This window comes from Chelonia mydas, chromosome 3 (assembly GCF_015237465.2).
Source record: "Chelonia mydas isolate rCheMyd1 chromosome 3, rCheMyd1.pri.v2, whole genome shotgun sequence".
Taxonomy (NCBI): Eukaryota; Metazoa; Chordata; order Testudines; family Cheloniidae; genus Chelonia; species Chelonia mydas.
In genome coordinates this window covers 5,596,733-5,623,156 of record NC_057851.1, presented here as the reverse complement: position 1 = coordinate 5,623,156, position 26,424 = coordinate 5,596,733, and the positions used below count along the sequence as shown (strand labels likewise).

The 26,424-nt window shown below is 47.7% G+C and overlaps 1 protein-coding gene across 25 annotated transcripts in view; it reads left to right on the top strand.

Annotated features, from left to right (window-relative positions):
- The window catches only part of NCOA1 (nuclear receptor coactivator 1), a 353,482-nt gene that overhangs the window by 309,926 nt on the left and 17,132 nt on the right, over nt 1-26,424 (top strand). For 20 of the 25 annotated variants that reach the window (XM_037893807.2, XM_037893795.2, XM_037893802.2 and 17 more), the window contains 6 exons: nt 5,116-5,242; nt 9,270-9,438; nt 13,188-13,499; nt 14,200-14,301; nt 17,155-17,554; nt 18,846-19,053. In XM_037893807.2, coding sequence (XP_037749735.1) covers nt 5,116-5,242; nt 9,270-9,438; nt 13,188-13,499; nt 14,200-14,301; nt 17,155-17,554; nt 18,846-19,053 — 1,318 coding nt within the window. The remainder of the gene's footprint in view (nt 1-5,115; nt 5,243-9,269; nt 9,439-13,187; nt 13,500-14,199; nt 14,302-17,154; nt 17,555-18,845; nt 19,054-26,424) is intronic. The other 5 variants (XM_043542067.1, XM_037893812.2, XM_043542066.1 and 2 more) reach the window with 1 other exon arrangement.

Genomic DNA, 26,424 nt, shown 5'->3' with positions numbered 1-26,424 from the left:
TGAATCTCCTCCAGTTCTGCAGTATTCTTTTGGAGATCGGGTGACCAGCATTATATGCAGTAATCAGATGAGGCTGCACCATTGGTTTATATAAGGGCATTATAATATTTTCATTATTATTCTCCATCTCATTCCTTATAGATCCTAACTTCTTGTTGGCGTTTTTGACTGCAGTTGTGCACTGAGCAGAGGTTTTTATTGATCTGTCTGTAGTGACACCCATATCCCTTTCTTGGGCTGACCGTTAATGTAGAACCCTTTAAAGTGTACCAGTAGTTTACATTTTTCCTCTCTAGCGTGCATTACTTTGCATGTATCAATGGTGAATGACATTTGCCATCGTGTTGCCCGTTCACCTAGCTTGGGTAAGTCTCCGTGAAGTTCTTCAGAGCCCTCTCTGGGGCTGACTAACCTAAACAACTTTGTCTCATCTGCAAATTTTGTTATCTCACTACTTATCCCTTTTCCAGATCGTTAATAACTATATTAAACAACTTGGGACCTAGTACAGAACATTGAAACCGCTGTTGTTAACCTTTTGCAAGATGAAAGTTAACCACATAATCCTACTCTTTGCTTTCCATCTCTTTGGCGTCTCTTTGGCGGAAAGCTTAAAGACTTCGGAGGCTGTAGTGCAGAACTCTTCTATGAGCGCAACCCTGTGAGAAGCTAGGTACCTCCTACAAAGTATTGAGTGTCCTCTTCTCCTTCTGAAGTCAGTAGGTGCAGGAGATCACAGGTCTTATATGAAATACAAGGATCAGTTTCTGAGTTAAGTTTTGCACTAGGTTTCCCAGACCAGAGACCTAGGGCTTGAGGACTTGCCTTGGCTCACAAGTGAAATGAGCTTGGCAGTTGGTCTTATCCTCAGAAAGACAGTTTGGTATGATATCGCTTTGGCTTAGGACAGTAGTAGTAGGGAGGCCAAGACTGAGAAGCAGTGGCAGAGCTGTGTGAGGAAATTGCACACCGTTTGCCTATGTTGTGCCTTGTCCCAGCTATCGTGGTCATAAGCACTGACTTATTATGGTTCTGCCCACAGTGGCCTCCGAGTAAAGTGCTTATTCAGTTGCACTTATAAGACTGTAGTTTGTGGAATCGCTTGGATAAAGTTGACTCAGCACCAAAAGGATATCTGGATTGTGACTTGGTTTATCTGAAGGAGGAAGGAAGTTGCCTGTGGAGAAGATGGCACCTGGATTTCTGAATACTTTCATCTTGCTGATTGGTGCACATGGACAGCAGCTGAACTGTTGTTGTTTGGAGAAGACCATAAGCTTCAGCCCAAGCAAATATGTGAAAACATGTCAAAGAAGCCTATAAAGAAACTGAATTAGGCTGCAAAGTTATTGTGCATGGAGCATTCTCTTCCCCAGCTGGAGCTGACGTTGCTGCTGCTAGAATTTATTTTATTCTTGTGTTGCCAAGCAACCTTAAGACTGTTGTCTTATTGTACAGTAATTTCATGAAGTAAATGAACACTTGCAAGTTGACTTTACTTGCTGGTGCATAGCTATGATCAGATTAGCTGATCAGACAAAATTATGGCAGCTAGATCCAGGCAGCCATCTCAGATTTTAGGGCTAGCTTTGCAGGAACCTGGTGACCACTTGCAACAATAGTAGGGTCATCTGTGGGTAATGACCACTTTGTAACTATGCACCTGATTTAGGGCATCAGTGGGAATGGAAGCTGGGACCTCTAGATCTAAAAGCGTGAACCTCTAGTGCAGGGGTTGGCAACCTATGGCACGCGTGCCAAAGAGGCATGCGAGCCGATTTTTAATGGCACGCTGCTGCCTGCCGGGGTCCCAGCCGCCCTGGCAGCAGCGTGCCATTAAAAATCCTGCCCGCCCTGGCCTGCTCTTCTCTGCCCGCCTGCCCCCCCGCCCTCCCTCCCCCGTGGGGGCAGGGTGAAGAAGCTTGGTCCTGCCGGCTACTGCTGCAGGGCAGGCAAGCTCCACCCTCCCCTGCCTCTTCCCCCAGCGTGCTGGGTTCCTGCCCCCCCCCCCTCCCTCCCTGCCACTCATCAGCTGATGGCCCTTGCGAGAGAGGGGGAGAAGCGGAGCTGCAGCGGACTCCCTGCTCCGGGGAGGAGGCGGAGAAAAGGTGGGGACGGGGCCTTGGGGAAGGAGCCTTGGGGCAGGAGGGTGGAATCAGGGCATATCCCCTCCAGCCCCCTGCCATGAGCCGCTCAGGGCAAGGGGCTGGGCGCACCCCCATGACTCCAGCCTACACCCCAAGGCCTCTGCCCTGACCCCTGAACCCTCCTCACACACCCCCATGCCCTGACTCCTGCACCCCCCTCACATACACCCAGCCCTCTGCCCTGATCACTGCATCGCCCACAACCCCAGGCCTGACCCCTGCACCCCCTCATACACACATCCAGCCCTCTTCCCTGACCCCTGCATCCCCCCATGACCCCAGCCCTGACTCCTGCACCCTCCTCACACACCCTCAGCCCCCTGCCCTGAGTCCTGCACCCCCACACATACGCAGCCCCCCCACACCCTGTGCCCTGACTCTTGCACCCCCCACATTCCCACCCCCACCCTGAGCACCAAACAGGAGCTCCTGCGTACCCCCCCCCAGCCCCCACATACCCACCTGCACCCTCACACCAAATGGGAGCTGCCCAGGTAAGCACTCCACACCCAAACCTCCTGCCACAACCCTAAGCCCCCTCCCGCATTCTAGCTCCTGGCCAGACTTTACACCCCAACCGCCAGCCTGCTCCTTCACCCCCAGCCCTGTGCTCAGTGCACTCCCACCCTCAGCTCAGAGCAGAGAGAGAGGAAGAGAATGGGCTAGAGCCAGGGAGAAGGTAGGTACCCACTCTATGTGGGCAGGGCCGGGACCCCAGACTGGCAGGGGGCTGAACGGGGCCAGCAGCTGGGACGCTGGCTGGCAGGAGCCAGCGGACGGAACCCCAGACCGGCAGTGAGCTGAGTGGCAGCGGGCTGAGCCGCTCAACCCACTGCCAGTCTGGGATCCCGGCCGCTCTCAGCCCAGTGCCGGTCTGGGGTTCTGGCTGCCGGCCCCTTGCCAGCCGGGGTCCTGGCCGCAGGCCTCACTGAGCCTGCTGCCGGCCTAGGTGAACGGAACCCCAGGCTGGCAGCGGGCTAAGCGGGCCGGCGGCTTAAGATCAGCATTTTAATTTAATTTTAAATGAAGCTTCTTAAACATTTTGAAAACCTTGTTTACTTTACACCTGACAATAGTTTAGTTATATAATATATAGACTTAGAGAGAGGGACCTTCTAAAAGAAGTTAAAATGTATGACTGGCACGTGAAACCTTAAATTAAAGTGAATAAACGAAGACTCGGCACACCACTTCTGAAAGGTTGCCGAGCCCTGGTGTAGGGCTTGAGCTAAAGGACCAGGTCCATTAAATTCGAAGCAGCAGCAGATGCAAAACCTCTTACATGATGCAGCTGCTAGAGAGAGACAAAGAGCCATATTCTGCCAACATTCAGTATGCTTAGATCCTGACCTTTAAAGGATATGCACCTCTAAAATCACTAATATATGTAACCCATTTTATTGTAAAAGGAATTAGCACAGCTGAGTATGGTGAAAACACCAAAAATAAATAAAGACTTTTCATTTTCAGTAACTGCCTTATAAGTACTTGAAACCTTAGAAATAATAGGACTATGCATAGACACGGGGAGCATGCCCAGGAGAAGGGATGCCACCATGGTCAGAGATTTTCTTATCCTTTGCAGTTCTCTGTTCATATTGCTGTCCGATGGTTAGTTTAGCCAAGATGCTTTTAGTCTTAAATATCAATTCATATTTTAAATAGGAGGATGGTGTAAAGTCTCCAGACCTCATAAATTGCTCAGTTCTGGGCTGGGCTCAAACTCCTGCTGAATTTAAATTGGCCGTTTCCCCTGTAAAATGAGTTTCTCCAGAATGGAAAGTCAAAAGGCATGAATATGTATGCACTTTATTTTGGTTTTTTAGGAAAAATCTCCAGTGGTAACAACTTTCAATAAAGAATTCTTTAACTGGCTACATTTTGAAAACATTCATAGATCTATGTAGAAGAGGCACTTACACAAAGCTGCTGTGTGTATAGCCTTTGAGAGAGACTTTCTCTTCCTATATAAGTGTACCCAGAAGATAACGTCTGTTGGTATGAGGGAAGCTATAGCTGATGTCTGCTACTTAGGGGCTGAAAAGAACAGCCACATAATAGTCCTGCCATTAGGAACAAAGCTCTCTGGGTCTTGGTGTTTATGTGACAAACTCTCTGAGCTGGAGTGTCTCTGTTTTCTGAAAACTCATGTCATTTATTTTGAAATCTTAGTGTTCTCTTATCCCTTTCCTTATTGCTTATCCTGCACTCGCAAAGCGTTAGAGCCATGACGTAATCGCTGACCTGCTACAGTCTATTAGAATTAGTGTAGTTGAGCGGCAGTTGTTAAATATGGCTGCCTCGGTTGTGGGTGACAGTGTGCTGTGTGTTGCAAGTGAAGGGAGTCAGCTGTGTGAATTACCATTGCTTTGGTAAGATTTGACGTACTCAGCCTGATTAGAGCTTTGCTTACAGAGATATAGGACATCAGTGTGGAGCAAGTCCTTGACCCTGCTTCAGTTGGTTGCCCCTCTGGATTCCTGATCTGAGGTGGTGGTAAAGGGAGTCTGATGAGAGATTTCATGTTTCCGTTTAATCACTCTGTTTTTGGCATGTATTCTGTGTCATCATCATGGTATCTGAGCATCATGTATGTAAGAGCTAAGTGGCCCCGTTTCTTAATCCTTTAGTAGTGGTAATACTTGTCCACAAAATCAGCTCAGACTTTCATGTCAGAATGCTTTTGGATTTGGGTGAGGTACTGCCTCTGTACCTCTGTGAACCAGGGATTCTCTCAGCTGACTCCAAAAGGATTTCAGGTCTAAGCAGACATTACCATTTGTCTGAACTGTTAGCTTCCTCTGCGTTTTCCACACTCTTCTTTCACTTAAACACTGAAGGTATTTTACACATAAGCGAATGGGATGATGAACGGGGAAAGACTTGTAACTCCCTTTGTATAGTGGTTTATGACACCTCTTTTGCTCTGTAACACTTACTCTCCCCCACCCTGGCTTTTCCCAATCAGGATTGTCTGAACTGGAGTTGGGAGTCTCCGATCAACAGTTTGGACAGCCAGGAATGGGTGACCAGATTCCATGGGCAGATAACACCATGGCCTCCATGAATCGAGTATCTTTGAATAAACCAGACGAGTAAGTACCGTGGGTTTGGATAATCTGCCTTCCCACCACCCCACCCTCCTCTAGCCTCTTATGGTATATTTTTAGTAGGCTCACCGTTTGTTGTAGTTCTGTGGATAGAGATTGCTGTGCCCACCCTTGAGTAAAGGTCCCTATAGGCGCGTCCACACAGCGAGTGTCAACCCACGGCCCTGAGTGTCAAAGCCCAGGTAGACAGTCTGAGATTTGCACTAAAAATAGCAGTGTAGAGGTTTGGGCTCAGGCTGAAGGTTGGGCTATGAAGCCCGCCCACCCACCTCCTTAGGCTTCAGCTAATTTTAATGCCGTAGCATGAGCCCATCTGTCAAACTAGGCTCCGAGACTTGCTTTCACTGGCTGTGAAAGGCATACCCCTAGAAGTTAAACTTACATGAGGTTTGTTAAGTGATCAGACAGCTCAAATGTTGGCCATAATAAGATATCCTGATATTCTCTAGTCTGATGCACTTGGCTGAGAGTCGAGGGAGAGGAATGTTCTCACCATAGCTAGTTAAGACTGGAGGAGATACAACAGCACAAGGGTGAAATTCACACCTGTATGGAAGGGCTGGCCAGCACAGTCAGAACATCTCTGAGGCACAGGCTTTGTGCTGGCCCTTTTCACAAGGGTGAACTTCACCCTGTGTCAGTATGAATAATATTAGTGCACTGTCAATGATGAAAGGTGTCTCACAGACCAGATATGCTGAAATCATTATTAAGACAGTGTGCGGGACAAAGATTTTTTCCAAATAATGAAGGATAGTCCATAGTCCATTAATTTAAGCTACTGCCACCTAGTGGTATAGTTATAAGGTTGCAAAAACTCTGCAGGCAGAAACTTTTCTTTGACCTGAATTGAGGCAGAAGGAAGGTACTGTACAGTTCTGCTTGAGGAAAAACCTCTGAATAGGGTTTTCCGTTTAGCTATTAAAATAGCTGCAGTTGGGCTTCATCAGCGGTGACTACATCAAGGCTTGTGATGGGGAGGTAAACAGTCTGCTAAATGACCAGCTGTGCTCCTGAAGGAGAACAGAACATTAAGCAATAAGGTGGAGCTGTTGGAATAGAATTAGGACAGAACAAAATAGTTTCAATGAGGCCTTTCCCCAGGAGCAATGGCCATAAATAAAATAAAAGTACTTATTAAAAATTTCATTATATGTAAACTCACAAAGCTAACCAGGGGGCTAGAGAGAGCCTGTCTGTCACGCATGCTGCATCTGATGCCCAAATACCAAGGGGATGGGTGCCTTACAGGGGGAAGGAAGCAGAGGGTGAAATGGCTTCCAGCAACGTTAGGAGTAAATGTGACACTGCCTCTTTGTATGTGAAAGCAGCAGCACCGGGAATCGTGGAGAGTAGGCAAACTGCGGTCTTGTGTTTAAGCCATCGAGGTGACAAGGGTGAGAATTTTGCCATTGCTAATAAGATAGCCGTGACATTGAATGGGAAGAAGATCCCAATAATTGTAAACAATGGCCACCAGAGGCAAAGTGGTGAGCCTTTCGCCTAGTCCAGAGGGCTTTTCTGGACCAAAAAACCCCAAAGGTCTCGCTCCAGCCCTCAGCAGAGCTTTAAATAAAATCAAATGTCTTTGTAGAGGCTCTTAAACTGCTGGAGCTGTGTGTGTGACAGAATCTGATTACAGGTTACTGGCCGCATGCTCCAGTTTTCAATTTGACAGGCCCTATTAAAACTCAAATTGAACTTCATATGTAAAGCGTATATGGTTATGTTTGTTATGAACAGAGCGTTCCCGCGAGGGATGTAAGCCTTGCTCTGCTGCAAGATACATGTTAACTAGAGTGTGACAGAGCTGCTCTCTTCACGTTACAAAGCTGGTGGGTCTCTGGATAGATGTGTAGCAGTTTGTGGTCACTCTGAGCTGCATGTCTTTAGAAGACTTGGGGTTTCTTTCTGTGCTCTTCTGTACACACGAGGAAGACATAGGGAGGCTAAGGGGGTTCTGTTCCTGACTGGATTGTTTCCCGTGAACCATTTTGCTGGAACATATCAGCAGCTTGTTAGAAATGTGTCTGGGACCTGTGATTTTTCTGAGGAATAATAGTCCTGTTAGCATAGGGCTTTGCGTTTGTGTTGCCACACACAGAAATCCCTTTAAGAGATGACCTGCAAGAAGTAAAATAGCATATCAACCCCGGGGCGTAACGAGCAGGCTGTGTAAAGAAGAACACTGGTGCTGTAGTTAAGGCACCAGGCTGGGAGTTTGGAGTTCCAGATTCAGTTCCCAGACTCCCTGAGTGACCTTGAGTGAGTCTCTTATTATTTCTGTCTCTGTCCCGTCTGAGATGGGGATACTACTCTTCCATTTCTTTGTCTCTTTAGGCTGTAAGCTCTTCAGGGCAGGGACTGCCCCTCTCTCTCTCTCTCTGCGTTTGTGCAGTCCTAGCCCAAGGGAGCCCTGAGGTCAGTAGGGGCCTTGGGGCACTACTGTATTGCATATAAGCCATAGTGCAGCGGTGTCAGACATACCGCCTGCAGGGCGGATCTGGCCTACCTGATGTATTTGTGTGACCCACGTGGCATACTCCGATTGGGCAGAATCTAAGCTTCAATTTAAAAAAAAAAAAAGAAGTTTCTAGTCCTCCTGGCGGAAGAGGGAACCTTCCAAACGTGAACCACGCGTAAGACATGATGTCTGCATGGAGCAACAGTGAGTTAGAGGGGTGAACTCCCTTCTCGTGCTAATCCGGTTGGAGCATCAGCACTGAGACCAATGACGTCACTGCAACCTCAACATTTACTGACCGTTCTAGTGTGTAGAATGGGGTCGGGATGGGAGTGAAACTCTCGATAGGTGCCAATTGGGAGTTGCCACAGAGAAGGAAATACAGGAATAAATCACAGTCTAGTTACTAGTAACGGCCGCATTATTTGCTGGATGTCTGAGTGAACCTTCCACTGATATTATTGGGGTCTCTGATGTGGATCAAGGGCACTCTGCTAACCTCCAGCCCACAATTTAACCTGGAATCCATCCCTTTCCTCTGAATTTGATGCCCCTCCTATGGACTGATGGAGTGTGTGTGTGTACAGGAGCCAGTACAGCTAGATGTGTAGCTGCAGCTTTAACACACACAAATTTGGTTTGATATGAAGCTACAAGCAGCAGGAATCTTTGTTGTAAACTGAAGCAAGACCCATTCTTCACCTCTCCCTCCCCTTCTTCCTCTGCTCCTGTACTGCAGTCTAAGAAATTCCAGTGCCTTATATTTCTTTCCCTGGATTAAACTATGTGTATTGGCTGCAGTGTTCCTGATCAGATTAGTTTCAGTTACTTACTGTACATCTGGTCCTCATCTGGAGCTAAGAGGATAAACAGGTCTGCTCCTTGGAAACCACTGGCATGTTTAAGTTCTCTCCTTTGTGCTTTTCTAGAAGTGTGATGTGCCATAGCTCCTTCATTGTGTCAGGCCCAGCAAATCCCATCGACGCCAATCGGTCACGTCATTGGAACATCTCTCATTACATATTAACCTTGTCCTCAAGAATATCAAGGGGGAGAATTCTTCAGGCTTCTTATTTTTGTGCCTAAATGGTTCCCTTTGCCTTCAGGGGCTTTAGTGTCAGCTGTTCTAACTTTTCCCAGACCTCTCTGGCTTTGTGTTTCCAAAAGATTCTCTGTACTGAAAACCCGCTGTCTTTCCCAGCTAGTGGGACATTTGCAGGCACAAAACCTGGAAAAATCAGGAAGGTTTGATAAGAATCTTGTTGAGGCTCTGAAACTCAACCCTGCACACAGGTCCAGCAATAGTCTGAAGTGGTGCCTAAACCTTGTGCAGGGGTGAAGTTCACCCTTGGTGCATTCCAGACATCACTTTGGGTTTGCTTGCTAGATCAGAGTGAGTTGTTGCATGGGCTCAGAACCAGTTAGGCAAGTGAGCATGTCAGTGGAAGGAACCCCACAGAAGCAGTTCTCCCACTTGGGGTCCTTACAGCTGAAATGCAGAGCTGTTTTCTGCACTTAATGTCTCTGTTAACTTTGTCGTCCGTACAGCCAGTGCATCACTTCCCAGCTGGACGAACTCCTATGCCCTCCCACCACGCCGGAGGGCCGGAATGACGAGAAAGCCCTGCTCGAGCAGCTTGTGTCCTTCCTGAGTGGCAAAGATGAAACGGAGTTGGCGGAACTGGACCGAGCTCTTGGGATTGACAAATTGGTCCAGGTAGCAAGCGATGTACTTGGGGGGTGCTGGGGCTGGTAGAGGACTGTGTATGTGGCCAGATGCTTAGGCCTGATAATGGGTGCAAAGGAGAGCTTCCAACATCTGGTGCTTGCTTGCCAGATGTGGATGGGAACAAAAAAGCACATTAGGTTCAAAGAGGATACTTAATACCATGGCATTTTCCAGTGCGCTCTACCAAAAAGTTGGAAAATATCCCCATGAAATACAATATTGTGCCCCCCTGCCTTTAAAACGTGGGAAACGTCAGCCTCTCAGAGGCGGCTGAATGTATTTATCCTTGAATGGCTCATGCAGTGGGAAGTGGGGAGAGTTGGCAGACTTTTCTGCCTCACCATCTTACTTTGGGGTTAGAGTGCAGAAGAGAACTCCAGCTGGAATCTCACAAGTAGAGATTCCTGAGCCTTAATTATGCTGCATAATATATGCTTAATGGCCTTGCTGGTACAAAAATGCACAGCCTTTACCACCAAGCCTGGCTTTCTTTGCAGCAACCCCTGTCTCCAATTTAACCGCAAGCTGATGGGTTTGTCCCCCCCACCACCACCAAATATTGCCATTATGTGGCCCAGGTCCTGCCTCGGAGCTGCGCAAACAGAACTTAATCCCGTAAACCCCAATGGGGTTCAGCCTGGGTGCACGCAGACCCAATGGCGGGGTCTGGGCCTCTAAGAATATGCTGGGTTTTCATAAATAATGAAGAACAGCACTGCTTGAAGAAATCCTGATCATAGGAAAGATATAAAGAACAGAGACATACAAGTAATGAAATAGTTTGCAACTATTTTTATAATTTATTTTTCCAGTTCAGACAATACTTACACTCGTGCGTGTTTGTTTCCAAAAAAATTATTAGAACCAAAAATCTGTCATTAATTTTAGTGCTCTTGGAATGGACCTAGAAAGGGAGCCCTAGAGAGTGAATTCCTCTCCTCTTCCAAGGCCTGCTTCTTTATCACTGAACTCAAGGGGGCTTCTTCTGTTGAGCCCCCCCTAGAATAACTACACAATAGCACTGCAACTTCTTTATATCGTCCCATTGCTGTGCTGCAGCTTTAATCTAGAGACAAGTCTAGATGTTCTTAGGTGACTAATCTGAGACACCTTGTAGTGGAGTTGTTTTTCAGAAAATGCCAAGTATCTGCCCTCTCAATAGCAGGCCCCTTTTAAGGCATCAAAAATCAACTTGGGCATCAAAGTCACTAGCCACTTTTAAAAATGTAGGTCTGAGAGGGGGAGTTCAGTCTCCCTGGCTCATTCAGTCGCTGATTCCTCTGCTGAGGCTGCCGGTAAAGATGCCAGTTGTGGCAGGGTGGTTTTTGTGCCATGGTCTCCTATCCACCAGGACCCAGATCACAATCTACCAAACTCATTTCATACAGGCCACCTAACAGCCATAACCACACCAGCCAACTTTCAGTGTTGTTCTTAGGGAGGGTACTAGGCATTTGACTTTCTCTCTCAAATACTGAAGTAAGATGCCTTGGAACATGGAGCCTGGGGCCCAGAGTTGTGTGAGAATGCCAATCATCTTCCCTCTTGAGCCAGCAAATTCCCTGTCTAATGTCTATGGCTCGGAGCATCGTCTCATGTTTGGAATTGAAATCCAACTTTACTCCCATCCAAGGATCGTTTCTTTAATATTAATCTTGGGCTTTTTCCATGGCTCCAGATGAATCTTTGTAATAACTTATGTAATGCTATAAAATATGTACTGGACATAAATATTTATGGGGACAGCATTCAGAATTCAGGCATCTTTGGGAAGAAGTTCATTTTGATAGTTTCCCCCTCGGATACATAATTGAAATGTATCCCATCCTCCTAAACCAGTTTGTATTTCCTTGGATACGTTGTACAGACTTACCCGTACTCTTACTTTCAAGTTGTTTATAATTAGGCCCAACTATTTCAGACCCACCTGGAACCAACTCAAAGTACACTCTAGCCTTAAGGTATGTCTTCACTGTAGAGTTACCTTAGTCCACCTCCTCTCCACCAACAAAACCTTCTCAGCTGAGTTTAGTGGTGCTTTCAGCCTGAGCTAGCTGGCACGGCGGGGTCTGGAGCCTCGGTGCCGCTTTCTCTCAGGCTGGTCACCTACCTACTTTGGAGGGAGGGTACAGTCCTGCTGCGTCTTCCCATAATTCCTGCTCTAGAATGACAGACAGGGTCCTCCACAATTCACTAGGAAAGAATCGTGGAGTGGCTCAGCTTACTGCAGCACAAAGAGCCATGAGATTCCTCCCAGCTGTCCTAGTGACACACGCAGGTACATGCCGCAGCGGCCAGGGTGCAGTAATTCAGGCATGATATTGCACACACAGTGGCTGCTCACACCCAGGCACCGATCACCTGAGTTAACTCTGCAGGGAAGACACACCTCTAGAGAGTAGCAAAACCTCTGAGTTCATTTCCCCCTGACTCAGACCTGATGCTGAAGGTTGCTGATTGATTTCAAGCACCTGATGGGATAGGGCTCCTAATCTGGTAACTGATTATGTCCAAGACCACCTTTCTGCTGCAGCATCAGACAGGGATTTGTGGTCAGGTGAAGTGCTCGAGTTAACCTACCCTCCAGTTTAATGAGGAGGGGCTGAAATCAGGATATTTTCAGTGAGCTGTTCTCCACTGTGGAATTTACCTCCCCCATTGAGTGAAAGATGGTTTTTTCACATAGCACATAGTTAACTTGTGGAACTCAATGCCACAAGCTTAGTAAGTTTACTCTCTGCTGGGTCCAAATTATTTTGCCCTACCTGGAGTAAAGCTAACGCAGAACAGTGTGTCTCCTATTTCCCCTGTGTAAGCTTCCTCAGAGTGGTCTGATTCAGCTTACTTGCAAATACTGACCCCGATCCCGAACTGGAGCTGAGGAGCCCACGGTACAGCTCAGGAGGGCATGCTCCTGTGATCCAGATCTGACTGTGCATTGCTCTGGTCACCCTGTGTAACTGAAAGCAGCTTGAAGGCTATTACTCCAGCTGTCAAAGGCTTCTAGGGCTATCATGATGGCTGGGGATTGCTGGGGCACAGGGAAGCCCCAGCTGCAACCTATTTCCCCTGGCCACCTCCCCTTTACAGAGTGCAATAGGAGGGTAATGTAGGAGATACCATGCTGTTCCCCTGGCCTTGAATTGATTCTTCCACTGTCACAGCGCAGCCAAAGATGGGTGCCCCCCTGTAGGCACCTAAATAAATGGCTAGATTTTCCGAACAGCTCAGCTCCTATTGCAAACCATGGAGAGTCATCTCCCCATCACCACTCCTGAGAACAGCAAAGAATCTCTTGCCCCTTCCTCCCCTCCCCTTGAGCGCCCTGGAAAATCTGGAGCCAACTGTATGTTTTGAGCCCTTCTGAAAATTGTGGCCTTTGTTCATGGCCACGCAAAAAACCCTTTTCTTTGTGAAGGTTTTTAAGGCCTCTGGCCCTGAGGAGTGAGGTATTAATTGTTCTCCCTGCAGTTGCTTTTTGGAACATTCCCAATGACTAGACTCAAGCGGGCTGCACTGTGGCCGGCTGTACCAGAGCAGTGAATGCCAGGGCCAGGAGCAGTCCCTTCTGGCCTGTGCTCAAGGAGCCTGAGAAGTGAAAGTTGGGCCCTTTGAGTTGGGGTTTGCCACCTTCTGTGAGATGTGGAACACACGGCTGTTGCTTTGTGTGTTAGAAACTCTGCTGGGATTTTTGTCAGCTAAGAAGGGGTCTCACTTTTGTCCCCCTTTTTAAACAGGGAGGCAGCCTGGAAGTGCTGACTGACAGATTCCAGCCACAGCAAGCGACACCGTCTCTTCTAATGGATCAGAAGCCTGGCCTGTACCCCCAGCCTTATTCTTCTGCTTCTACTGCTAATCTCCCCAGCCCTTTCCAAGGCATGGTCAGGCAGAAACCTTCTTTCGGGCCCATGCCGGTTCAGGTACCATCGCCCCGAGGGGCTTTCCCCACCAACATGGGAATGCAGCCACGGCAGATTCTAAACAGGCCACCGACAGCCCCCAACCAGCTGAGACTTCAGCTGCAGCAGCGGCTACAAGGGCAGCAGCAGGTGACTATTCACTTTGGTTCTGTGGGGAATCCAGAGCTCTCAGCTAGAGCTGACCAGCACTCAACCTCTTCCCTCCAGATGTGCTGTGCGGGTTACAGAAGTCTGTAACCTGCCACACGCTGGGTTTTGCACAGCACTTCTCCTTATGTGGGGCCAGCCCATCCCACAAGCTCTGTCATTAGGATGCCCCACTGTAATAGAGAAGCAGAAGGATGTGCGCCAAGAATAACGTAAAGCAGAGGTCCCCAACGCGGTGCCCACGGGCGCCATGCTGCCCACCGGGGCATTTTTGTGCGCCCGCAGGACACCCCGCCACCGAAATGCCGCTGAGAAGCGTCACCGTTTCTCGGTGGCATTTCGGCGGCGGCACTTCTTCCTGCCGCCGCATTTCGGCGGCGGGGTGTCGGGCGCCCGCCACAGTCTTCTGGGAATAGCAATACGCTATTTCCACAAGAAAGGTTGAGGACCACTGACGTAAAGGAAACCAGCTTAATGGAAAAGTGCTCTGTTGCCATTGTGCAGTTAGAAGAAATTGTGGGGAAACTAGTCAGAGTCCCTTTAAATGAATTATCTGCTTCTCAGATCAGTAGGGAGGAAAAATGCTGCTGGAAGCCAGTTGCCATTGGTGGGTCTGTAGATGTTCTGTACCTGACAAAACTGGTGTAGAGCTGTAAGGTCTTTCTGATTTCCTCCTCTCCAGCTGATACACCAAAATCGGCAGGCGATCCTGAACCAGTTTGCAGCAAATTCTCCGGTCGGCATCAGTATGAGGGCAGGCATGCAGCCACAGATTACACCTCAGGTAATGGTAGGAAGCCACATGTTGGCACCCTTATCAGGCCAGCGGAAATTAGTACTTTATCACTGAGGGCCTACACCATTGATTTGTAAGCAGTAATAAGCTCAGTCTATTCCAGTGAGACTAATTTGGGTGGGACGATTTAGTTGGGAATTGGTCCTGCTTTGAGCAGGGGTTTGGACTAGATGACCTCCTGAGGTCCCTTCCAACCCTGATATTCTATGATTCTAATTGCAGAGTGAGGTACTACTCAATAGTAGAATTCGGCCCCAAATGAATTTTCTGTGTAGCTGATTGCGGATATTATCTTCAGCCTCCATACAGCATTTCCACCTGGAACTTCTCTATTGCTGCTTGGACATGAGTGGTACTGGCTTGGACTTTCATTGAGAAGGGTCCCTTTGTAACTGATGACATTCTCTTATAGTTGAATCTCTAGTGAATCTTTTGTAATGATCCTGCAAAGCCCCAGGTCCAGGAGTTCTATCCCACTTTCAGTAAAGTGGGATCAAATATCTGCTCGGTATAAGGGGAAAAGAAGGTGGAAGGTGTAGCCATGTTCTGGTAACTTTGTTCCATATGGCGGATTTTTATTGGTGCTATCTTGCCACCCCCAAACCATTACTGACTCCAGTGTCTCTATGAAGACTCCAAACTGTTTTGATGAGTTTTGGACATCTTTGATATTCTCTCAGGCACTATAGCTGCAGACAAAACTATGTAATAGTTTCCATTGTAATGCTTTGTTTTCAGCTGCTGCTAACTTTCTCAAACTTTCTCTTCTGGGCTGAAATTTTCCACAGTGATATTTTATTAACTTTGAGCAAATCTGGTTCAGCCATTTGGGAAACAAACCCATAACTTACAGAAAATTCTTGAAAGAGATGGTTTTGAACAGCCCTACAGTCAAAATAGCTGGGTTAGAGAATTGAACTATGGCATGGAACTAGCCTTCACTGACAAGAAGCGCCTTCAAGTCTCTCTGTGAAAATGGGGTTTGATTGAAACAAGTTATGAATGTTTGAAAATAGCATGCTCTGCAAAGGAGTTGTCACATTTCTCACTGCTATCATTATTATAGTGGTGGCAAGAAACCATGTTGTGCCAGGAGCTGTACACACACAGAGAAACACACAGCCCCTGCTCTAGAGCGCTTACAGTCTAAATAGACAAGACCAACGGGGGCGGGGGTAGGAATCGGAGAGGCAGAAAGGTGAGGGGACTTGCCCAGTGTCATAGGGCAGGTCAGTGCCAGAGCTGGGAATAGAGCCCAAGTCTCCTGGTTTTTTCCAGTGCTCTGTCTACTAGGCGACACTGCCTGGCTCACTAAGCGTGCACTTTGTAAAGTAGGCTAAGGGAAATGGTCCATGGCAACAGTTGCTTTGGTCACTGCCAATCTAGTACGGCACATCCGTATAACGTGTGCACCTGGCGCGTCACAGGCAGCTAGGAAGATAGGTTCCTGCCCAGGAGAGCTGAAAAACCCGAAACGGAGAAAACTCAAAGAAAAAGGTTGAGGACAGAGCTTGACGTTAAAGCCCAAGTGACTGAGCCCTTTGAGCTGGTAGAGTCCAGAGAGCAAACACGATCATACTGAACAACTGCAGACTCTGTCTGGGCCGGGTCGTGTGTGGCCGGTGGGACACTGGTTAGTTACCGAGTTGCCGTCAGGAGACGTGTAGTGGCGTTGAGGTCGAGCTGGGTCAGGCATCCGGTTACAGAAAAGAGCCAAGCAGCGGAGCGGGGACGGAACTGGGGACAGGAACTAGAGTGTAAGGCGAGGTCTAGCGCAGAAGCAAGCAGGCAGTCTGTGTCCTTGCTCAGCCAGCCCCCTGTAGTGGCTTCCTGGCTTATATACTGGCGTGGGCCAATCAGTGAGCTGCAGGGCTCCCACTCAGGCTCCGCTGCGTGCTCCTTCCTGCAGTGTCGAGCTTCACAGGGTCCCCCAGCAGAAACCTGGCCTGAGCTCCTGGTGGTGGTGAAGCTTCGGGAGCCCAGAATCTCCATGGTCCCAGGTTCTAGTTCTGCGGGTGCTGACAGACCTTACAGTAAGGGGTGCTCCAGTCTGGTGACTCATGTTGGCAGAGCTTGGAAGAGAGCCACCACCTTTCTTCCCCCAGTTTCACCCCTGAGTACCACGGGCTTTTAAAATGTCATTTGTAACGATTATACAGTGATACGAGCAAGACAGGATTACGGTGCCAACTAAGCAGGGACAGGTGGCTAGGGGGCGGGCAGGCACAAGGAAAGGGAATCTGGAGGGGAGCTCAAGATGGCGGGAAGAGGCAGACTGCTCAGTGTGCAGGGAGCAGTATGAAGTGAGTGATTGTGCTGAGAGAGTCCAGCAACAACTGTTGTTAAAGGCAAGGTTGTGGTAGCAGGGCGGGATCTGAAGCAACAAATGGTGGTTTTTGGACAGGCGTTTTTCTCGTTAGCAGCTGCATGAAATGACACAAAGCTGAAATTTTTGCCAGTAGCTGCCCCCACAGATGGGGAGCCCCTTGCAAAGGCTTCCTGTTCATAGCCAGGCTGAGAACATGTGTTCCGAATCCCAACTCTCCAGAGTCTTTCAAGCTTTTATGAGGTGAGCATACGAGATTTTCCATTCAGTTACAGGAATGAGCATGTACAGAGGCAGCTCTTTAATATTTCCAATCTGCTCTGCCTTTGATCTACACGAACTGGCAGATTTACAGAGCTTCCCCAACTGCTCTTTGGGATTTTTAGCTTTCCTTGCAAATGATGATTGACACCACAGGCAGCCAGAAAGGTCATTTGTCCATCCCCCGTACGGTACAATTACCCTGACAGGGGGCAGAGTTATCATAACAGTCACATCTACCTCCTCCTCTGCAGCCACCTCTGAATGCACAGATGCTGGCCCAGCGCCAACGAGAGCTGTACAGCCAGCAGCATCGGCAGAGGCAGCTAATGCAGCAGCGAGCCATATCAATGAGACAGCAGAGCTTCGGGAACAACCTTCCTCCCTCGGCTGGACTCCCAGTGCAGATGGGGGCCGCTCGCCTCCCCCAGGCACCCCCACAGCAGTTCCCCTATCCCCCCAACTACGGTACGAATCCAGGAAACCCTCCCACCTCCACCAGCCCCTTTTCGCAGCTGGCATCGAACCCTGAGGCAGCACTGGCCAGTCGCAACAGCCTGGTGAACAGAGGGATGATGGGGAACGTTGGAGGGCAGTTTGGTGCCGGGATGACGCCTCCCATGCAGCAGAACATCTTCCAGTACTCTGGGTCAGGTACGTCTTCGCTGTGCCCCTTAAAGTGGCGTCTGCGTTCAGTGTCTGCTTCATCAGGGGATGCTTTAAGTATGTAGCGGTGTGAGTGGGGGCAACAAACGATGCAAGTAAACAGAGATACTGCACGGCCAACGTAATGACTTCCGTGTGTACCCCTTAGCCCCAAGTGAAGGAAATCCAGATTGGGTCATAATTACACGGTGCTTTTCATTCGCTGATCTCCAAGAGCTTTACAAAGGTGGGTAGGAATCATCACCCCCAACTTATATATGGGGAAACTGAGACACAGAGCGAAGCTGGGACTTGCCCACGGTTTGCAGCCCAGTTCTTCTGACTGTCAGTCCAGCTCTGCGTCCACTAGACCGTGCTGCCTTTGCATTTCATTAGTGCCATTCACTTGAGGATCTCAGCGCGCTTATTGCAAGTTCTGGGAAGGTACCCCATTCTTCTGGCTCCGTGTTCCAAATGTACCCCTCAGACAAAGTAGAGATCTCTAGAAGTTGACACCATTTAGGTAAATAATTGTATTTCCCTTTTAAAAAGAGAGAGAGAAATTCAGAGTGGCCATTTTAATTAAACTACTTTAAATTTACATTCAGAAGCTAAATGTCTGAAAAAGGCCAAACCCTTGTGCATGCTCTGATGAGGTATCGGAAATCAGCTGCAGATGGAGGTTATTTCCTGTGTACAGATTATGTGGGTGGCTCAGATTAAATCAGTGAGTTTGTCCAGAATTGGCTGCAGATGGACATCTTCGTACTGCACCTGCTCCACATGGTTTTACACTTAAGCAGCACTTTTCCATAATGTAAAAAGAATTCAGTTTGAATCTGGCAAGGGAGATCTGGTTTCTATAATTAATCAAGAGAGACAATTACCCCACAGCTATCGCGGCTTTGGAAACCAACTAAAATAGTCTTGCAAGTCAACAATCACATTGTCTTGTTCTCCAGTACAGTTACTTCAGCTCCTTCTCCAGGCAGCTGTGTTCTGGAATACTACCCTCTGTTTATAGCGAAGCAACTTCTGGGTTCCCCCCCACCATTTGGCTACAAAATGCTGTATTTGGGTAATACGAATAGCAACCAAAAGAAAGGGGAGGGGGGAGACCTAAAATCAAAAGTCCAGGCTGAAGCTTCAAATTTAACTCCAGCACCTGCAAAAGAGGGGAAATCCTCACAAGACACCACTGGAGGAGTAAGGTAATACTCTGCGTGAGCAAAGGTGGCAGACTCTGGTCCCAAGGGATTAAGAACAAGCTTATTAAGTAATGGCGTGGTCGTCTGCACAGCTTGCAGTGAAGCGGCCTGTGTGTTGTTCCCAGGTATGGGTCAGCAAAGTGAGCCTGCATTCGCTCCATCACTCAGCCCCAGCAGCCCTCTGGTGTCGCCGCAGATCCCTCCTTCGCAGAGCCCCATGCTCCAGCCAGCTCCATCGACCCCTGGGTACCCGTCCCCAGACATGAAGACTTGGCAGCAAGGAACAATGGGGAATAATAAGTAAGTCTAACCTAAGGTCAGAGTAATGTACACGCAGATGGTAGGCTATCATCCCGCCTTCCCTACTCCAGGAGCAATAACTGCTGAGGTCTGTGCTCCTGCCCCCAGCTGGTCTGGAAGCAGGGGACCAAGGGTAACAAAACATGGCTCTCTGGATGTTGACATCACCGTCGTCAGGGGATCGAACCTGGCACCTTCAGCACCAAAATCACAGGCTTCTTCCACAGCAGAGCTCCTTTAGCTGTGAGTTCGTAATAGGTTGCGATGGTCGCTGGGCCCAGACACTAGGGGGAGACATGGTCACACATGCACTAAGCCAGTGTCATACACCAACCCATCCCCTAACCACTCACCCTGCGGGTTAGCATGTTGAGTTCCCTGTAGAACATCCATCCAGCCCTGAACTTTAACTGTATAATTACCTTGTAAAAAACCAGATCATTGGCTTGCTTATAAAAGCAGTGAGCTCTCTCCAGTTTCTGAGTGAGTAATCCATGCTGGTGCTTGGGTGTGCTGCGATACAGGTCGGGGAGATACCACCAAGATAATGGTGGTATCACCATGGTGATAGATGCTTTATAGATACTTAACACAGGCTGTCCCCTCCCACAGTGATGGGGCCTGCAAGAGTAGATGGAGACCAGGCTCTGTGCTAATCTCAGTCAGCATTTACACACCATGAGCTTCTCCTTAGACTCCTTTGTTTGTATTTTGCCCTTGGATCGTCAGATTGCCAGAAACCCACAGCAAATTGGTTTTCTAAATGAGCGCACACATCCAGTAGCCCACAGAGCAATTCTTTTGCTTTAATTTAAAAAATGATTTAATTAAGTCTTCATGAAAGCAAAGGACCTGTGCTAGCAGTAATTCTGCCAAATACACCTCAGTCCTGCCCGCTACTTTGGTGCTGGGCATCTTTGAGCAGAGATTGGCCAATCCATGACAAAAGTTGACTAGTGTAAGAAATCATCAGCTCCTATTCCTATTGTCTTAGCAAGGCTTTGGCCGCAGATCTCCCCAGGTGAAAAGTTGCTAGTGTATGCATTGACTTTGCAACTTGGCCATATCCCTTTGGAAGGGGCTGTCCTTTCACTGGACTGACAGCTCCAGCATACAGTGCTTGTGCTAATTCTGGTGTAAGGGCTGCTTTGTTCAGTGCAGTTGTTCTGACTTGCCCTTGGATGGAAAGTTGTGTCAGTCTCTAGAACAGGAAAAGGGATGGGTCAGACTCAGGAGGGGAATTAGAGCGAAGTACTGCACTGTGCCTCGTACTGTACAGACTAGGCCTTTACTTCATTTCTGAGCAAAACCGTAGTCCAGCTAGGACTTCTTTAATACTGTCCTTTCTTGTCACCATTGTTTTTCATGCCCTATCCTCAGCCAGACGTATCAGACTGGATAAACGCTTGGTACAGTATAAACTGGGGCAAATATTTCCAAGACTCCCACGGTACCGTGCATGCCGTGGAAGGGAGCTCTAGTCTGCAAAGCAGTTGCCCGTGTTTCTGTGGGAGTCATTTTTGTCTTCAAGGCTGTTTGAACTTTGTCCCACTAGGTTTCTCTGCAGTGCCTTTGTTGTCAGTTGTGTTTCTAATTTCTAGAGTCCCTGTGCTTCTAAACTGTATTTTAGGATTCCTAGAAGTTCTGAGGAAGAAAGCAAGGTCTGTTCCTCATTGAATGGCTTTTTATATTCCCTGGTTTTTATTACATCTTGGAATTGGACATTTTTTAATCCAGTAGAGGTTTGCCATTATGCACTAATGGTGCTTGGCTAGCAAGGCATTGGGCACCTTATGTGATCAGAATGTTTTAGACTGGCTAGGTGGCCAGCCACTGGGTAACAGAATCAGGTGTTTGAACAGGACATTTGTTTTCTGTGGCTGTGTCTCTTCTAGCCATTCGGCCATTGGTAGGAGCAGTTGACATAGCTGTGCCAGTGCAAACCCCAAGTGTAGACAGGGAAAGCCAGGATACACACCAGTTCTGCTTCCCCCTACTTGAAACAGAGTTAAACTCCAGTCGTGGCTTAGCTTGCTCACCTGCGCTTTAGTTGTACTGACTACTGGCCACCAGTTGCTGAACTGTGCAAATCCCCAGATAAACGTAGTCTGTGAATCAGTGTATTTGTGCCTGGTGTAGGGTATATTTCTCATAGCTTCTTTCCCCCATCTGCACTACAGAAATAACCATTTCTAAACACAGTTTGAAAGTGTGGTTGTGGCCCATCTGCCTTGTGGTGTTCTTGCCCATGTGGACAGAAATTCCTCCATGAACCATGGGTGGATAACCAGGCTAAAAGATGATTATAACAAGTTTATCTCTGATCACACAGGCAAGAGGAGGTCATGCTATAAAACACATGGGGAACATGACCATGTTTCACTACAGTGTTTAAATGTGCGGTTTTCCCTTCTCTGTCCTATTTTCCTGATGCACTTCAGATATTGCAGTGGCAAGCCCCCTAGAAGTGCCTGTAAATTACGAAATGTCCTGTTTTGGTTTTGGCTGGTCATGGTTCTGAGTCTAGAATAACACAAACTCTGATTGAGAAGGCAACATAAAAACCTGCGAGGACCAACAGGAACTCTGTCTTGTATGGTCTGACCTGTATACAGTCTGCAGTAGGGTCGGCTAATGCCTGTACTGCAGCTCAACGATGCTCTGTGTTACATAAAAGAGCTTAAGTACTCATGGTGGGGGGTGGGGTGCATGGGTGGGGTGGGGTAGGGAGTTGCTGTGGGGAGGGAGGTATCATCCATCTCCCTCCATTGCCTTCAGGAAACACAATGCCCCAGGCTCCCATCAACCTTGCCTCTCCCACCAAAGACTTTGATAGTGACAGCACCTCATACAAACTGGACACTTCACACTTCTCATTACACAAGAACTCGGGGTCACCAAATGAAATTAACAGGCAGCAGGTTTAAAACAAACAAAAGGAAGCACTTCCTCACATAACGTACAGTCAACCTGTGGAACTTCTTGCCAGAGGATGTTGTGAAGGCCAAGGCTATAACAGGGTTCAAAAAAGAACCAGGTAAGTTCATGGAGGATAGGTCCATCCATGGCTCTTAGCCAGGATCGGCAGGGATGGTGTCCCTAGCCTCTGTTTGCCAGAAGCTGGGAATGGGAACAGATGGATCACTTGATGATTCTCTGGTCTGTTCATTCCCTCTGGGGCACCTGGCATTGGCCACTGTCAGAAGACCGGATACTGGGCTAGATGGACTTTTGGTCTGACCCAGTATGGCCATTCTTATGTTCACCGCTCAGAGCTGATGAACTGAGATAGCAGAGACCAGGTAGGACTTTTTCCATGTGTCTTGCTCTTGCTGTATGTTCCTCGAAGGCCATGCAGGACTCAATCCTGAACGTAGTGCTGGGAGTAGCCCTCCCCATCACACGGATGGAAAGGAGGATGTGTCCTACTGGATTCTCACCTGCTCTGGGGTTTTTGGTTGCTAGCAGGATCCTCCAGCAGGTAGATTTCAGCATCAGAATGTACCATCCTTCGGGTTTTTTAAACTGCTGTGTTTCGTGTTGGCTGTGGCTCAGACACTAGCTTTTGTGGTTAATGGGTTACAGTGTTGAAACTAAATGGGTTTCAATGGTGAAACTAAAAATAAATTCATGGATTCATAGATTCCAAGGCTGGAATCATTGTGATTATCTGGTCTGACCCGCTTTATCCCACAGGACAGAGAACTTCCCCACAATAATTCCGAGTGCAGAGCTTTTAGAAAAACATCCCATCTGGATTTAAAAATTGTCACTACAACTCTTGGTAAATTGATCCAATGGTTAATTACACTCACTGTTAAAAAAATTGTGCCTTATTTGCCATCTGAATTTGTCTAGCTTCAACTTCCAGCCATTGGATTATGTTACACCTTTCTCTGCTAAATTGAAGAAACCATTATTAAATAAAGGGAGGACTTGTGGCACCTTAGAGACTAACAAATTTATTTGAGCATAAGCTTTCGTGAGCTACAGCTCACTTCATCGGATGCATTTTTTTTTTTCCACTGAATGTATCCGATGAAGTGAGCTGTAGTTCACGAAAGCTTATGCTCAAATGAGTTTGTTAGTCTCTAAGGTGCCACAAGTCCTCCTTTTCTTTTTGCGAATACAAACTAACACGGCTGCTACTCTGAAACCTGTCATTATTAAATATTTGCTCCCCATATAGATATTTATAGATTGTAATCAAGTCACCTCTTAACTTTGCTTATTAAGATAGGTAGATTGAGCTCCTTGAGTCTGTCTCTATAAGGCACATTTTCTAATCCTTTAATCATTCTCGTGGCTCTTCTCTGACCCCTCTCCAATTTATCAACATCCTTCTTGAATTGTGGGCACCAGAACGGGACACAGGATTCCAGCAGCAGTTGCACCAGGGCCAAGTACAGAGGTAAAATAACCTCGCTACTCCTACTCAAGATTGCCCTGTTTATGCATTCCAGGGAACATACAAACTCCAACAAATCACTTCATGTCCTTTATTTCAGGGCTCGCTTTATTGTTAAACAGAGCAGGCAACTCAAAACACTCTTAGCAGCCTTCAGCCCTCATCTCCCTTCTCTAGAGCTCAGGCTATCCCTTATACAGTTCCCTGGCCATATGGCCTCTGGGTTCTCAGTGTGTCCTGTGGAATTGCATTTCCCAGAATCCCTGCTCTTAAAGGGCCCAAGAACCGTCGTGGGATGGGCCTGTGCACCCCAAGGCCCAGTACCCCATTACAAATGTAGTATTCATATTGCTGCTGTTTATTATTTTACAGCAGCACAAGACGTTGGAAGATGTGATCCCTGCTCCAGAGAGCAACATTCTAAATCTCAGACATGACCCAACAAGACCAGCAGTAGAGAGGGAGTGGGATCGAGGGGTACAATTCACAGGGATACTGAGCAGGATTAGAGAGGGGATGTTACCTCGGGATGCAACCGGGGAGATCTCTGCTGGAACATTGTATCCACTTCTGGTGTGTCTACTTTAAAAAGGAGGTTGAGAAATTGAAGAGGGCTCAGAGAAGAGCCATACAAATGATTCGAGGGCTGGAAAACTTGCCTTGCAGTGAAAGACTAAAGGAGCTCGATCTGTTTAGCTGGTTGAAGAGGAAGAGAAGAGGCAGCTTAATCCCAGTCTGTGAATACGGTACCGCCCCAAGAAGTGCCTGATGCGAAAGGGCTCTTTAATCTGTCAGAAAAAGATCTGGAGGGACAATGGTTGACAGTTCTACTTGTTGGCTGATTTTTGTGGGTGTTGGGTGAGAAGTGTGTTTTGGTAAGAGGTTAGAGCGAGTTGGCAGACGGAACCCAGACGTACCCTGGGAGTCCATGGAACTGGAAGGTCACGGATGGTTTTTGTGTTTTCCACCATGAATTCCAAACAAGCCTGTCTTCTCGTTTCATTTGCTCAGTAATTTGACCAAGCCAGAAGAATCGCTTCATTGATTTGGTTTCAGGCTAATACAGTGCAGAATGGCTCCAGCGCAGTTGCTCCAATTAGGGGATAATCTCAATCTCTTTGTTATATATGAAGCAATAAACGGCTGCCCAGATTGATTACGGTGCTCAGCCGCACTTGGGCATTTAATCAATCTCAGAGGCTGTTTGTTGGAGTGCTGCAAAGCAATACAGATTATGGCTGTTAGACAGCAACCAGAGCAGGGCATTTTATTATTGTAGTCTCTCTCCTCTTGCAAGAGCTGAGCTGCCTCCTGGGTCTTCCACAGACTATACAGCTAAGGATTGGTGTCTGGGGAGGGTAGAAAGACACAATCTAATCTAAGGTTTCAGAGTAACAGCCGTGTTAGTCTGTATTCGCAAAAAGAAAAGGAGTACTTGTGGCACCTTTGAGACTAACCAATTTATTTGAGCATAAGCTTTCGTGAGCTACAGCTCACTTCATCGGATGCATACTGTGGAAAGTGTAGAAGATCTTTTTATATACACACAAAGCATGAAAAAATACCTCCTCCCACCCCACTCTCCTGCTGGTAATAGCTTGTCTAAAGTGATCACTCTCCTTACAATGTGTATGATAATCAAGTTGGGCCATTTCCAGCACAAATCCAGGTTTTCTCACCCCCCCCCTCCCCCCACAAACCCACTCTCCTGCTGGTAATAGCTTATCTAAAGTGACCACTCTCCTTACAGTGTGTATGATAATCAAGGTGGGCCATTTCCAGCACAAATCCAGGGTTTAACAAGAACCTCGAGGGGGGGGGGGGTAGGAAAAAACAAGGGGAAATAGGTTACCTTGCATAATGACTTAGCCACTCCCAGTCTCTATTCAAGCCTAAGTTAATTGTATCCAATTTGCAAATGAATTCCAATTCAACAGTTTCTCGCTGGAGTCTGGATTTGAAGTTTTTTTGTTGTAATATCACAACTTTCATGTCTGTGATCGCGTGACCAGAGAGATTGAAGTGTTCTCCGACTGGTTTATGAATGTTATAATTCTTGACATCTGATTTGTGTCCATTTATTCTTTTACGTAGACACTGTCCAGTTTGACCAATGTACATGGCAGAGGGGCATTGCTGGCACATGATGGCATATATCACATTGGTAGATGTGCAGGTGAACGAGCCTCTGATAGTGTGGCTGATGTTATTAGGCCCTGTGATGGTGTCCCCTGAATAGATATGTGGGCACAGTTGGCAACGGGCTTTGTTGCAAGGATAGGTTCCTGGGTTAGTGGTTCTGTTGTGTGGTATGTGGTTGCTGGTGAGTATTCGCTTCAGGTTGGGGGGCTGTCTGTAGGCAAGGACTGGCCTGTCTCCCAAGATTTGTGAGAGTGTTGGGTTGTCCTTCAGGATAGGTTGTAGATCCTTAATAATGCGTTGGAGGGGTTTTAGTTGGGGGCTGAAGGTGACGGCTAGTGGCGTTCTGTTATTTTCTTTGTTAGGCCTGTCCTGTAGTAGGAGACTTCTGGGTACTCTTCTGGCTCTATCAATCTGTTTCTTCACTTCCGCAGGTGGGTACTGTAGTTGTTAGAATGCTTGATAGAGATCTTGTAGGTGTTTGTCTCTGTCTGAGGGGTTGGAGCAAATGCGGTTGTATCGCAGAGCTTGGCTGTAGACGATGGATCATGTGGTGTGGTCAGGGATGAAAGCTGGAGGCATGTAGGTAGGAATAGCGGTCAGTAGGTTTCCGGTATAGGGTGGTGTTTGTGACCATCGTTTATTAGCACTGTAGTGTCCAGGAAGTGGATCTCTTGTGTGGACTGGACCAGGCTGAGGTTGATGTTGGGATGGAAATTGTTGAAATCATGGTGGAATTCCTCAAGGGCTTCTTTTCCATGGGTCCAGATGATGAAGATGTCATCAATGTAGCGCAAGTAGAGTAGGGGCGTTAGGGGACGAGA